We start from the raw sequence: 15,874 nt of genomic DNA on the forward strand, positions 1-15,874 counted from the left end.
CACATTACCTCTGGGCACTAGTGAGGACCACTTTCTCCGATCTAGTGAAAGAATCAGTTCTCAATTATCAGGATGTGATACCTGCTCCTACACACAATAATTGAAAAAGGGCTTTAATGGTCAATCTTGCTAATGGAGCTTGTTTTATTTCACCCAATCTTGTTTCTTTCATCTTCTCTTATACAGAAGAACATTCTACCATAATCTCTGTACTATGGCCCTCATTCCGAGTCGTTCGCTCGGTATTTTTCATCGCATCGCAATGAAAATCCGCTTAGTACGCATGCGCAATATTCGCACTGCGACTGCGCCAAGTAATTTAACAATGAAGATAGTATTTTTACTCACGGCTTTTTCATCGCTCCGGCGATCGTAATGTGATTGACAGGAAATGGGTGTTACTGGGCGGAAACACGGCGTTTTATGGGCGTGTGGTTGAAAACGCTACCGTTTCCGGAAAAAACGCAGGAGTGGCTGGAGAAACGGGGGAGTGTCTGGGCGAACGCTGGGTGTGTTTGTGACGTCAAACCAGGAACGACAAGCACTGAACTGATCGCACAGGCAGAGTAAGGTTGAAGTTACTCAGAAACTGCTCAGTAGTTTGTAATCGCAATATTGCGATTACATCGGTCGCAATTTTAAGAAGCTAAGATACACTCCCAGTAGGCGTAGGCTTAGCGTGTGTAACTCTGCTAAATTCGCCTTGCGACCGATCAACTCGGAATGAGGGCCAATGATGTCTGGAATTAATAGCAGTGTACATAGAAGTGCCACAGTACCTAGAAACATGAATGCAAAGGATTGAGAAAAGAAGGCTCCAAGATCCTACTAATAAACAATGGTAACTTTAATCTCTACAGACCTGGAATCTGCTATTTAAAATGGCAAAGTAAAGAGGGGTACTGACGGGAGGGGTGGTCTTCTGTTTGACGGCGGTCGGGCTCCCGGCGCTCAGTATACCGGCGCCGGGAGCCCGACCGCCGGCTTACCGACACTTATTTTCCCTCGTGGGGGTCCACGACCCCCATAGAGGGAGAATAAAATAGTGTGGCGCGCGTAGCGCGCCACCGTGCCCGTAGCGTGGCGAGCGCTGCGAGCCCGCAAGGGGCTCATTTGCGCTCGCCAAGCTGTCGGTAAGCCGGCGGTCGGGCTCCCGGCGCCGGGATGCTGGTCGCCGGGAGCCCGACCGCCGGCCACCCGTAGTGAACCCGACGGGAGAGATGTGTGCTGAGCGATCTTAACACAGACTGCTCAGCACACACCTCTCCCCCGCTCAGCACAGCGCAATGTGCTGAGCGAGGGGGGGGGGGGAGCGACGATGGGGGGGGGGGGGGGGCTGCTCACTTCACACAGCGCTGAAGTGAGCGACCCACTAGATTGAGCCTGCAGGCTCAATTTAGCTCCGGCGATAGCGATGTGCGGGGCTGCGCATCGCTATAGCTGGGGGGCATACATACGACAGATCCGTGCTTAAAATCTAAGCAATCTAGTCAGATTGCTTAGATTTTAAACACGGATCTCTCCGTGTGTACCCCCCTTAACACATATGGGTGTTGTTGCTCCGTGCATGTGATAACCTTATCAACTATCTTTGATGAGATAGTAGCAAACTATGGTGTGCCTACAAAGATTTGCTCCCTCTTCAAGTATGATTTCTTTTTGACATTTTAATTTCTCCTATCAGTTTCGTCATCAGCCAGATAAGGACCCAAAGAAACAAAAAGTTACAGAGACTGTTCTTCTAGTTTTGCGTTTTCTGGCCTTAGCCAAATCCCATTAAAGCAAAACATTTCCCAACTACACCAACCTCAGAATCGGATGCACTGTTCCAGCTTTATATCCACACATATCTTCTATTGATTTTGTTCCCCTATTCCATGTATTTCTACTGATATGCACTATGCTGTTAAGTGTTAAGCTCAGTCTGCTGGAGGAGATCCGTTATCATCTTTTATAGAGAAGTTTTGAAAAATGTCAGTGATTTGTAACGAATGTGCCTAAAGATTTATCATTTCCTGATACAGAATAGGAAGCCAAATGAGGTACAGTACCTGACAGATAGTGTAAAATGGTTTTTAAAAAAAATCCCTATACAATACTTTTGTCCAGCCACTTCGCGGTGTCACATATTTATTTGATGTTGGCTACAAATTACATAATTTTTAATTTGTGTTTTTGTAGAGAAATTTTAATTCTTGGGGAAAAAAACGAGATTTATGGTAAGAACTTACCGTTGTTAAATCTCTTTCTGCGAGGTACACTGGGCTCCACAGGGAATGACATTGGGGTGTAGAGTAGGATCTTGATCCGAGGCACTAACAGGCTAAAAGTTTTGACCTTCTTCCCAGAATGCATAGCGCCGCCTCCTCTATAACCCCGCCTCCGTGCACAGGAGCTCAGTTTTTGTTAACCAGTTCCATGCAGTAGCAGGTACAGGAGACGACAACTGTTAGTAGCCACATACACCACATTCTCACGACAGGAGAAAGTGTCAGCGGCTAATGCCATACCAACCCAAAGAAGTTAAGTGCGTCAGGGTGGGCGCCCTGTGGAGCCCAGTGTACCTCGCAGAAAGAGATTTAACAAAGGTAAGTTCTTACCATAAATCTCGTTTTCTGCAGCGGGGTACACTGGGCTCCACAGGGAATGACATTGGGGATGTCCTAAAGCATTTCCTCATGGGAACTACGCACTGTAGCGGGCACAAGAACCCGGCGTCCAAAGGAAGCATCCTGGGAGGCGGAAGTATCGAAGGCATAGAACCTTATGAACGTGTTCACTGAGGACCACGTAGCCGCCTTGCACAATTGTTCAAGGGTCGCACCACGGCGAGCCGCCCAAGAAGTTCCAACAGACCGAGTAGAATGGGATTGATGGTAGCAGGAGCTGGAAGGCCAGCCTGTACATAAGCATGTGCAATCACCATTCTAATCCATCTGGCCAGGGTCTGCTTGTGAGCAGGCCAGCCACGTTTGTGAAAACCAAACAGTACAAAGAGAGAATCAGACTTCCAAAGGAATGCAGTTCTTTTCACATAGATACGGAGAGCCCGTACCACATCCAAAGACCGCTCTTTGAAAGACAAGTCAGAAGAGGCAAAGGCTGGAACCACGATCTCCTGATTAAGGTGGAAAGAAGACACCACCTTAGGTGAGTACCTGGGACGTGTTCTAAGAACCGCCCGGTCATGGTGAAAAATCAGATATGGGGACCTACAAGACAAGGAACCCAGATCCGACACCCGTCTAGCAGAGACAATAGCCAGCAGAAACAATACCTTAAAAGAAAAGCCACTTAAGGTCTGCTGATTCAAGAGGCTCAAATGGAGACCCTGGCAACGCCTCCAGTCCCAAGGAGCCACAGACAGGACATAAGGAGGTTGAATACGCAACACACCCTGAGTGAACGTATGAACATCAGGTAAAGTCGCAATTTTTCTCTGAAACCAAACCGACAAGGCAGAAATATGAACCTTGATGGAGGCCAGACGAAGGCCCAAGTCAAGGCCTTGTTGTAGAAAGGCCAAAAGTTTGGCCGTACTAAACTTGTAAGCGTCATGATTATTAGCGGCGCACCAAGCAAAGTAAGAATTCCAGACCCTATGATAAATCCGAGCAGAAGCCGGTTTCCGGGCCTTCAACATGGTTTGAATTACCACCTCAGAAAATACCTTGGCCCTCAAGACGGAAGCCACGCCATCAAAGTTAACTGGGTGAAATCCTGATATACACAGGGGCCCTGAACGAGGAGATCTGGGCGCTGCGGAGTAGAAGGGGACGCTCTATCGAGAGACCCTGAAGGTCTGAGAACCAATGCCGTCTGGGCCACGCGGGAGCGATCAGAAGTAGGATTCCTCCTTCTTGCTTGAACTTCCTTATTACTCTGGGCAGGAGTGACACGTATGGCAGCTGAAAGTTCCATGGAATTGCCAGTGCGTCCACGAACGCTGCTTGAGGATCCCTTGTCCTTGCTCCGAAGACTGGAACCTTGTGATTGTGTCGAGACGCCATCAGATCCACATCTGGAAGGCCCCACTTGTCCACGAGGAGTTGAAACACTTCTGGATGGAGGCTCCACTCTCCGGCGTGTACGTCCTGATGATTGAGAAAGTCCGCTTCGCAGTTTAGGACCCCCGGAATGAATACTGCCGATATGGCTGGCAGATGGCGTTCCGCCCACTGAAGAATCCTGGATACTTCCCTCATTGCCATGCGGCTTCGAGTGCCGCCTTGATGATTGATGCACGACACCGTGGTGGTGTTGTCCGACTGTACTTGAGCAGGTCTGTTCTGTATTAAATGCTGGGATAAGTTCAGCGAGTTGAACACCGCCCGTAATTCCAGAATGTTTATTGGGAGGAGAGACTCCTCCCTGGGCTACCGACCCTGAAGGGAGTGTTGCTCCAACACCGCACCCCAACCTCTCAGACTGGCATCCGTCGTCAGAAGGACCCAGCTGGAGATCCAGAAGGGACGACCCCTGCTCAATCGATGGTCCTGCAGCCACCAGTGTAGTGACAGACGGACCTCTGGAGACAAGGAGATCATTTGCGACCTGATCCGATGAGGCAGACCAGGGAAGATTTTTTCCAGTTGATGAGCCACCCGTGGGCATGCAGAAACCGTATAGTCAGATCCAGATGGCGTAGGAGAATTTATGGGGAATTTGCCAGTATGAACAAGTTGTCCAGATACGGCAGGATCCTGACCCCTTGACAGCAGAGTACAGCCGTCATTACCGCCATGACCTTGGTGAAGACTCGCAGAGCCTTGGTCAAACCAAAAGGTAATGCCCGAAATTGGTAATGGAGGTTGCCAACCGCAAACCTCAGGCACTGCTGATGCGACATTGCAATGGGAATAAGCAGGTAAGCATCCTTTATGTCCAGGGAGACCATAAAATCCCCATGTTCCAAAGCCAGAACAATAGGGTGAAGAGTTTCCATCCGAAATTTGGAGACCCTCACAAATTTGTTCAAGGACTTGAGGTTGAGAATGGGCCGAGAGGACCCATTCGGTTTCGGGCCTAGGAACAGCGGTGAATAGTACTCCCTGCCCCTCTGAGCCAGAGGCACCTGTACTGCCACTCCTGTGTCCAGGAGGGGCTGTACCACCGAATGAAGAGTTTTGGTTTTCACCTGATCTGAAGGGACGTCTGTCAGGCAAAATCGATGAGTGGGATGATTCTTGAAGGATACGGCGTAACCTCAAGTGACAACTTCCCGTACCCAGGCATCGGAAGTGGTCTTCAACCATTCCTGGGTAAACCCTAGAAGTCGGTCCCTCACCCTGGGATCCCCCAGAGGGAGGCCCACCCCATCATGCAGCAGGCCTGTCAGTTTTGGAAGCAGGCTGACGGGCAGCCCAGGCCCATTTAGGTTTGTGCTTATTGGGTTTGGAATTGCGAGCCTGACCCTTTGCTTTTCCTGAAGGACGACAGGAGCGAAAGGAAGTACTCTTAGCCTTCGGTACCGAAGGAGCAGTACTAGGTAGACATGCTGTTTTAGCAGAAGCTAAGTCAGTCACTATCTTGTTGAGGTCTTCTCCGAAAAGAATGTCTCCCTTAAAAGGGAGCACCTCCAGGGTTTTCTTAGAGTCCAGATCCACAGACCAGGGCCGCAACCAGAGAATCCGGCGAGCCAAAATGGACGTAGTAGAAGCCTTGGCCGCCAGAATACCGGCATCAGAAGCCGCCTCTTTAATGTAATTAGAAGCTGTGAAAATATACGATAGACATTGTCTAGCATGATCAGAAGCGTTGGAAGGCACCTCAGCTTCCAACTCCTGAGCCTACACTTCAATAGCCTCTGCAGACCAAGTCGCTGCAATGGTGGGCCTATGCGCAGCACCAGCTAAGGTGTAAATCGCCTTTAAACAACCCTACACACGCTTATCCATCGTTTTTTTCAGAGACGTGGCGGTAGTTACAGGCAGAGCTGAGGATACCACCAGCTGCGCCACCTGTGAATCCACTGGCGGGGGTGTCTCCCAAATTTTACTTAGCTCCGCCGCGAGGGTATAGCGAGCCAGCATCTTCTTGTGAGGCGTGAATTTCTTTCCTGGATTTTTTCAGGATTCCTGACGTATGTCAACCAAATGGTCAGAGTGAGGTAAAATTTGTTTAACCACTTTCTGACATTTAAATCTGTCCAGCATCAAGCTCTGGGTCATCAGTAATTTGAAGAATTAACTTGATAGCCTCCAACAAGTCAGGAACATCCACCTGTGAAACAGATTCCCCATCATAAGCATCAGAATTAGTGTCTGCGGGGTCAGTATATATACGCCACCCTCATTAGACGAGGTGTCTGGGACGTTAGTGGATTGTGAGGAAGTAATGGCCCGCTTAGAGGACACCTTGGTCTTAGGCAGGTGAGGGTTAGACTTCTGCTTAGTCAGTGATTGGTTGAATTGCTGTAACTGAGTGGACAGTTGATCTGCCCACGGCGAATTATCCGCAGGGACCATAAGTGGTTGTACCGGTACAGGAGGTCCCATAGGGGGCGTAAGTCTAGTTACCAGCGTATTCAATAACGTGGAGAAAGTAGCCAAAGGTGGGTCATTTTGAATCCCCGCTGCTACGGTCCCACTGGGGGTTAAGGAACCCCCAGAACCTGAACCCTCAGCTGCTATATTCTCCTCAAACGTGTCTGCAGCGTCACCACAACGCACTGTGGGATCAGCCCCAGCTCCGTCGCCCCTTGTAGCTGACATATCTGAAAGCTCATTCAAGGCAACCCAGTACAGTATCAGCAGCACAACACCTGACAAGAACCCCCTGAGTAGTGTATTAGCACAAACAGAGAGTTCCAGAGGTATATGGTGACTAAAAACACAGAAAAAAAATACACAATAAGTATATCTTGTGAAACACCTATGTTAATAATAAGTTATAACCCTGACGCACTTAGCCCCCTCAGGTTATAGAATATAGGGATAGTAACCTGAGTGAGATACATGAAATGCAGTTCACACAGCAGCTATATGCACACACACATAGTCACATTGTACAATGCAGAAATTATGACATGCAATAAAACTGCACTGGACTAGCAATACATAGTAATACTAAGTATAGCTATACACATAATAGCTATATCAATGCACAGTAAAGACTGGATGTATATCACAGGGTACTTGTACTGAATAACCCTGACTAAATGCACTCTTTCTTAACTAACACTGTCAGCAGACATGTAGAATACTTACGTGTCCTGTATAATGCACAGCGCTGACATGCAGGCGGCTTTATAGAGAAGGATTTGCCCAAACAGTCCCAGGATCAGCTCTGCTTGCTATAACGGCGCCCAAACGCTGACAGGGAGTGAGGGAGAGAGAGATATGCAGCTCCAGGGCGGGAACATTTACTCTAAATGGCGCCCTGGGGCTGGGGGAGGGGCTACAAGTCAAAGCCTTATCCCCTTGCTGGACTTAAACACTGGGTACTGCGGGCCATATAGCAAACGGTGTTTAGTAAAACCGACCTGTGCCCTTGCCCTGGTGGTCTAGTGGGGTCCCTGTACTGCCACAGTGTCCACGTCAGCGCGCGCGGCCCGCCTCCCACCGGCCGCGCCGGATCGCGATTTCCAGCGGGTCCTACCTGGGGGAGCCTTGTATCTCCTCCCTGAGTGCGGCCATGCGATCCTGGAGAGCTGCGGCGGGGTGTGTGACTGACAGATGAAAACCGGAGCCTCCGCTGTAAGTACCCGGTAACCAGGGCGCGGGAGTAAACAGCGCCGCTGGGGGAGCTGATGGAGCTGCAGCAGATGTCTGACTGACATCTAGCACTCACAGTGTCTCTGCTGCAGCCTTTGAAGTCTTCATTTTTCCACTTAGAAAAGCTCTTCAGAGGGCTGCTGGAGCATCCCACCTGTTGTATGCCTGCACTACATGGCACCAACTACAAAACTGAGCTCCTGTGCACGGAGGCGGGGTTATAGAGGAGGCGGCGCTATGCATTCTGGGAAGAAGGTCAAGCCTGTTGGTGCCTTGGATCAAGATCCTACTCTACACCCCAATGTCATTCCCTGTGGAGCCCAGTGTACCACGCAGCAGAAATAATGATACAATATGATGATAATCCATTATTTGGTACTACCCATGATCCTCTGCTATTACAAAGCCATGAACTTTATAGCACTCCACCTGTTGCCGCAAGCTTCAAAGCATTTGCATGTTACTTTGATTTTGAGTGTATATTTGTGCTGCAGAGACCTCTTCCATCTTGACACATCCACTGTGCTAAACAGCTACACATTTTGGACAATGTAGCTTCTTCCAGAGTTTAAATGGTTCTTCCATTTTATATACAGAGATGTGTTCACGACAAGACTTGCTTCCATATACTTTCAGCCAGTTTCCCGTATCTCAGTGTGCGTGGAGGTTGAATGCAGTCCAAGGAGGTACCAGAAAGTTTGGCTGTCAGCTCCCAAAGTCCCAGAATAGATTTGGGACTTGTCAGGTGCACGCGCACTGGACCAATGCTGCCTTTAAAGCGGAAGGATTTGTAGAGAGGGAACTGTTCCTGGAGGGTTTGATCCAACTGTAGGAGGAGAAAAATTAGCAAGATTAAGTGGATGATTTGTGAATGACAATGGAGTATGAATAATGAAAGGGGGAGAAAAGTCAAATAAATGAGAAACAAGGGTAGATAAACTAGTCTATTTTGTAATATCGGATGCAAATTATATATTTATCATTAAGTATTTATATAGTGCTATAGTTAGCAGTGGGTACTAACACTAACAATAGATATTAATAGAAATATGATACATGAAGTTAAATGCCACATCATGTAGATTGGTCCAGTCACATATCAATAAGAAAAAGTGCTTTGTGGGGCTCCATGGATATGATCCAGTTACACAGCAATTTTGGTTTGTAGATCAGAGCATTGGTATAGTGTAGATGTGAAATAAGTGTACATTTTTAATTAACTGTGCAGGTAGGTTAAATAATTAGTTTAGGAATTGAATTAGAAGGCATAAATTGGTGAGTTTTCAGGCAATTCTTAAGTTTTGTGTGTAAGATAAAAATCATAATTTGTGGATGCAGGTAAAGTGTCAAGCTGCGTGATACAGTATTTTGAGACAAGGAAAGAGATTTAGGTTGGTGCAGTTTAGTTCATACTTGCCTACCCTCCCGGATTGGCCAGGAGACTCACGAAAATCGGGTGGTGCTTCTGGCCCCCCGGGAAGGTATGCAAGTCCCCCAGATCCGGCCTTGCCCCCCCCCCCGGCAGCTTTCCCACAGCCGTTCTTCATAGTGGGCAATCCAGGGAGGCCAATGACGGGATTTGTGCTGAACACGTCGTCATAGCCCTGTACCCAGTATTCAATGAACAGGGCCATCTTACATCTGTGACTGTTACTACCCAGCTTTATCACTGTTGTTTCCAATTGTAAAGAATTTGCTGCGCTATATAAGAAACTATTAATAAATAACCTACTATTCAGTATAACACTATCCAAACTTACCAACGTAAGTCTTCTTATCATATGCCACGAGTTATAAAAATCAAAAGAATGTCCTTTTTAGCTGCACAGATGGAGCCGCGCTCATCTGATGAGGCTCCATCGCATAGCAGCGTTCCCGGCATGACTATGCAATCCGTCCGCCTAGTCATGCCGGGAATGCACAGAGTGAATGGGGCGCCCTGGACGCACCAGCCACAGATGGAGCCACGATTAGCGTGGCTCCATCTGTAATTTAAGGTGTAAAAACTATTTAATTGCACGTTATCTACAAATTCATATGAAAGTCTTGCCGTTTTTTCAAATACTAATATTAAGAACAGTCTGGTTTTTCAAACATACACGGGTATATGCAAATTCCGGACAAATTGCGTCTTTTTTTCGACCGTTTTAGGATTTGACTGCACTCGACAGCCGAAACCCTCCACCCGGGACCATGAATTCGACATATTCAATACAAAACGCATTCGACACTCCCCTTGTCGAATAACGGACCAATCGTCGAGTAGTGGGCGTCCTGGATTCGACTTCCCGCCGTTTTGAGCCCTTTATAGGGCTTCTTTGCTGCGTGCTCAGCAGCCATTTTGTGAACCTGCAGAGAGGTGTGTGGAGGTGCAGAGCTAGCAAATTGGTTGTTGTTTGCTGTGGTATCGTTTGGACACCCAGCAGGCTTTAATCCAGGACGGACAGGAGGATACCTGTTACCCCGGAGGAGAGTCGTTTTTGGAGCGATTTCTACATTTGTAGGTAAGTACCACATGTGGTCTGGTGTTGCATGTATGTGTTTGTGTAGTGGGGGGGTGCCATGAGGTGTACATGTGGCGTTGCTTTGGGATGCTTTTTGGCTTGTTTGGGGTGACTTTTCAGTGTGTCGGTATCTGCCATGTGGCCGACATGTGTTGTTGTTTGTTCCCAAAACATGTTTTTTTGCTCCTATTTTAGCACTGGTGCATCCCTGCACATGCTGGAGGTACTTTTTGGCTTGTTTGGGCTGACTTTGAGCGTGTCGGTATCTGCCATGTGGCCGACATGTGGTGTCGTTTGTTTCCAAAACATGTTTTTTTTGCTCCTACTTTAGCACTGGTTGACCTCCAGCATGTGCAGGGATGCTTGTATGGGGGTTTTGGCTTGTTTGGCTGAGGTTTTTTCAATTTTTCAATTTTTTTGTTGTTGTGTTTGGTCCTGCTTGAGCACTGGGGTCCCAACAGCATGACGTGTGGTTGCATGTAATTATGTAATGTGTGTTAAATTTGTATAAATAATTTTTCTTTTTACAACAGAGATCTCCAGGGACAAGCGGATCAGTCGGAGGAGGAAGCCTCTGGTGAAGACGCAGGACAGAAGAAGCCGCGTGGACTGATAATGTTGAAATATCCTTAGGAAAGAAAGCTATACCTTAAACACACTTTACCATGGAGCCGCTGCGGCCGCTGTACTTAACACACACTCTGCGCAATTTGTACGCTATTAGCGTACAAAGTCCCGTACTGCGTACGGACTTCGCGTACAAACGCCGCACTGACGGTACAAAGTACTCACAGCGCGTACACACCCAGAGATACACCACAAACCCTGAACAGTTATGCAATGCAATGAAAATACGCTTTAAACCTTAGCAGGACAATGAAGACACGACACCAATTGTGATTTTACCGCTGGGTTCCGACACCACAGTAGATTATTGCTAAAAGGGGGGTTACAATACAAACAATACAATACAATACAATATAACAGAGTAAATGGCTACATTCAATGGTACATACTTGAGTAGATTCGCTTGCGCTTCCCGGCCCGGTCCTCGGTCATCTGATAGATAACTTTGTGAGTCTTGTGTCAGACCAGGCCTGCAGCAGCTCTCTTTATACACTTCTTCCAAAAAGCAATACAATAGATACTGTAATCTCTTTGTCCATTGGACACAGAGATGCACATTTACAGTACAGGAGAGGTCATAGGTCGGTTTGAATAGGTAGGCGATGTCTTTCCCAACTGCTCTTGTAGGTGGTCTCCTCTGGATTCCCACCGCATACATAATGTACAGTAAATACAGTTTATATCTATATTCTGCTTCTGCACATAACTATCCGCAGAAACATGCGATCTTCCTTAAACCAACACAGGAATGTTACCCTTAAAATACCCTTCAGCTGGATACTAAACACCACCTTATGACCTTGTTCTGTCCCCTCATATTCTGTAAAGGTGAATCCCTTTGTTCTGTAACCATTTAAACTGTTGTTACTTTCTGATGTGGTGCAGGGATACTATGTGTACATTGTGCACTATTTGGATTAAATATGTAATGTGTTTTGATAGCCTTCCATGCATTCACAAACTCTACCGTAAATACTCATACCACGCGCTAATGCGCAGGACCGCGGGAGCGACCATACGCAGATTGCGGATATGCACACGCAAGACAGAACAAGTGCACGCAGGGAGGCCATCTGTGTGTAGTTTGTACGTGATGTGTGTACTGCAATATTTTTCGACTTTGACAGTCCACCCTGTAGCAGTCACCAATAACTGCCACTATCTAATCACGAAACAGAAAAATATCTATACAATATCTACAGAAGCTTTGATGATCGGAGAGAGTTGTAGGTGGGAAATGTATGACCTAGTGGGATAGTAAAAAGCATGTATGTATGAATCCATGTCTGAGGGGCATGTATCATCGTGCCGTATATGTTCTAAATAAGCTTCGAGGTATTGCGAAGTATACATTAAATCCTTCTCATCCCGTACTAAGGGTCTGTAAATGGGCCAACAAACACTACCGAGCTCTTTTTGGCTTCTTGTTAAAACAAATGGGGTGCACATTTAGTTGATGATACATGGAGGGGGAGACATAAGTGAGTGCTAGTATATGTGGATATCACCTGTCGACTATGTGTGCTATTAACTGGAGGTTGCAGAGATGAAGATAAGACACATAGCTAAAATACATTCATATAAACATTTTGGGTAGGGCAGATGCCTTTTCCGGTTGGATGTATCTGGGCAGAGGGGGAAACAAAAGAAAAACGGGTGAAAGAAACAGGCCATGAAATTCATTTGCAATCCTTATCATAACACTGTCTCTATGGATGGGTCATAAATTAAATCTGCTGCTATAACAGCGCCCTCGCTCCTTAGACTCATCAATTTTGTGCCGTGCTTGCGCCGCGTCAGAATTCGAACACACCTAAATATCAAACCAATAATTATGACGACTCCCAGGATACAAAGGAGAAACTTCCCTACACTCATCCTTCTTGTAAGCTTGTAACTCCCTTCCCGTATACCTGAAGGTGTCGTCATACATCTCAGTGATATTATCTATCAAGTTCGCTAGCGCATGGATATACCTATAATTTATAATTCCTCTGGCAGTACGGGTGATGTCTAATGCGAGGAGGAATTGAATCCCGGTGGATTTGTGGATCAAATCAGAGGCTGCGTGCTCTGTCCTATCTATGAGGTGTCTCTTGATAATGTGTTCATAGTGAGTATGAGTATAAGGAGCCTGAGTACTGCGGTGAACGTCTTTCATCTTATCATGGGTTATGGTCATGACCTCTGGCAGTACTCTCCCAATATAACACAATCCCTCTGAGCTCGGGGCAAGCCACTTGTACGCCTTCCTCCCACATATAAAATAGGCATCATCTGGGAGAACATAGGGGACAAAATATAACATCACCATATTACAAACTTTCCAAGTGAAGAAACCCATCCCTAGTTCTCCCATCTGCTCAGTACAAGTATCGGGCTGGATGATATGAGCGCAATACCGTGGCGATACTTTTACAACCCACATGGTCTTGCTTCCACGAGTATACCTATACCGGAAATACCTCCCACTGTTGGCTATTTGGCGTACAAGTTCAGAGTCTATGGGTATCCTATCAGCTCTGTGTGAAAAGGTCATTGCCTGGTTATTCCATGTCACTTCCCAATTTCCCGGTTTTCGGTAATTGGAAATACTGAAACATAGTAAGGATCTATCTACATGATACTGGTGGAGCTTCAAACTAGGGGGCCTAGAAATATTGAATTTCTTGTCCACCGGTCTCCCACCCCGTAATTCGAGTACCTCATCTATTGCTAAAGGGTATGGTACTAATCCTGACTTGCTCTGACCTTGAGGTACCTGTGAGCACACCCAACATTCTGTCTGGTTTAAGACCTTACCCACTAGTGAGTGGTAATCACTCAACGGATGACAGTCCATGTCGATATTAAGGTTGGACTGACATCTATGGGTGCACCCATCCTCAACTATATTCTCACAATTCCTACAAATACAATATTCATCAGACAATAACCCCTCACAGTGCCTCCGAGCTCCTTGACTACCAGAGCGCTTACTGATGCCAGCCTTTACCAAAATGATGTGCTGATCCTGAGATCCTACAAATTCATACTTGCCATCAGAACCCATTCCAGATCCCTGCTCGACCTCTCTGGGACCCTCACCAAAACAAACTGTCCTTATCAAAACGAGAATTACTAACAGAACCCGAAACGCAGTCTCTTGTGATCGATCCATTTCGTTAGGGGAAAGGGGGAAAATAAGAAGGAGAAAAGAAAGGAAAAATGTAGGGGGAGGTGAAAAAAGAAAGTGGTACGACAACCGTTCTAGCTCTTGTTACTCTCTGTGCTCAGATGCCCTTCAACAGTCCTGCCTCTCAACTTTCCCGGAACAAACACTCTAGTGTCTCTTTGCTTTGCTCTTTGGACACACAGTTCACTTTGCTCTTTGAACACACAGTTACCAAACCACGAAACCTTGATGAAACTGCACGAGTTCTCTCCGGGTCAACGACCTTCTTGCAGTGGGACGAGTGGATCCAAGTCTCTCTTTCGGCGACCTTCAATGCTGTTGTGCTGGTTAACAAGACTTGATATGGTCCTTCCCACCTGTCTATGAGGCAACCTGAGCGTAAGAAATTTCAAAACATCACATAATCCCCAGGTTCAATGTCATTGCAATTACTGTTCGGTAGGTCAGGAATCACCAGCTTTAAATCTCTTTGTTGATTTTCCAGCTGCTGGCTCATCCCAACCAAATATTTCACAGTCACTTCATTATTACATTTCAAATCATCCTGGGGGTCTATCATTACATGAGGTTGTCGACCAAAAAGGATTTCAAAGGGTGATAGGTTAAGAGGAGACCTGGGAGTGGTTCTGATGCTGTACAACACTAGTGGCAAAGCTTCTGGCCACGACAATCCAGTTTCAGCCATTAATTTGCTCAGCTTGTTCTTAATAGTGCTATTCACTCTCTCCACCTTTGCACTCGCCTGTGGACGGTACGGAGTATGCAGCTTGCTATTAATTCCCATCAGTTTGCACATGACCTGAAAGACTTCACCTGTAAAATGGGTACCCCTATCACTTTCAATTATTCTAGGGATACCATATCTACACACAAATTCCTGCACAATTTTCTTTGTAGTGAACGTAGCAGTATTTGTGGCAGCAGGGAACGCTTCTACCCAATTTGAAAATACGTCAATACAAACTAACACATTTTAAATTCCTACAGGGTGGTAACTGTATGAAATCGATTTGTATTACCAGAAAAGGACCGTCTTTCGGAGGGATATGGGATGGCTCTGTTGGTATTGACTTTCCAATATTCTTCCTCAAGCAAGTAAAACATGTCATTGCTCTCTTACCTGCATGAGAAGAGAATCCTGGTGCACACCAGTAGGCTCTCACCAGCTTACACATACCCTCTTTACCCAGATGAGTCAGACCGTGTGCCGCCTCAGCTAAGCTTGGAAGATATGCTCTGTGGGCTACTGGCTTACCTTGTCCACCTGTCCACAGTCCCGAGGATTCCTGGCCATATCCCTTTGACCTCCAGACTGCCCTTTCCTGTAATGAACACAAATCTTGCATTTCAATGTGTTTAACTGTTGTGTATTATCAGTTGTGTGAAGTAAACCGTCTGTGGAAAGCGAAAAGAGAGGGGAAATAATAAAAAGAAAATTTGTCAGATTTGCGTTCACCATCAGGCTGTCACACCATCATGCATATCGGTGTCTATGCACAGTCTCCCTTTACCAGTATTCTCATTCTCCACCCTTTGTGCATGACCAGGCACACTGCGTAAATACTGGTGTCCCTATGCTGGTGAGATATACTGGATTTGGGCAGAGCTCTGAAAAACCGAGTAAGCATGTGGCGTTTGAACTATAATCCTGTCAGTGACCGTAAGAGATGAAGAGGAAACTTTGAAGACAAATCACATAGAGTTTAGTAACAGATAAGTTTGTAGAGGCAAAGAATATTTTACAAAATTTGACACCTGGATTGGGCACTACGGGGAATGATTCTCTACGTGGTCTGCTCCCCTAAAAGAAATTCTATGTGTGTTATATCTCTACTGGGACTATCCCAGCCATC

The 15,874-nt window shown here is 46.6% G+C and overlaps 1 protein-coding gene across 1 annotated transcript in view; it reads right to left on the reverse strand.

Annotated features, from left to right (window-relative positions):
* Positions 1-2,113: 2,113 nt before the first annotated feature.
* Positions 2,114-15,874, reverse strand: part of GHDC (GH3 domain containing) — a 139,307-nt gene continuing 125,546 nt past the window's right edge. The window contains exon 9 of the mRNA XM_063959426.1: positions 2,114-8,541. Within this exon, the coding sequence (XP_063815496.1) occupies positions 8,320-8,541 (222 nt within the window). The 3' untranslated portion in view covers positions 2,114-8,319. The remainder of the gene's footprint in view (positions 8,542-15,874) is intronic.

The sequence above is a fragment of the Pseudophryne corroboree genome, chromosome 3 (genome assembly GCF_028390025.1).
Source record: "Pseudophryne corroboree isolate aPseCor3 chromosome 3, aPseCor3.hap2, whole genome shotgun sequence".
In the NCBI taxonomy this organism is placed as follows: Eukaryota; Metazoa; Chordata; class Amphibia; order Anura; family Myobatrachidae; genus Pseudophryne; species Pseudophryne corroboree.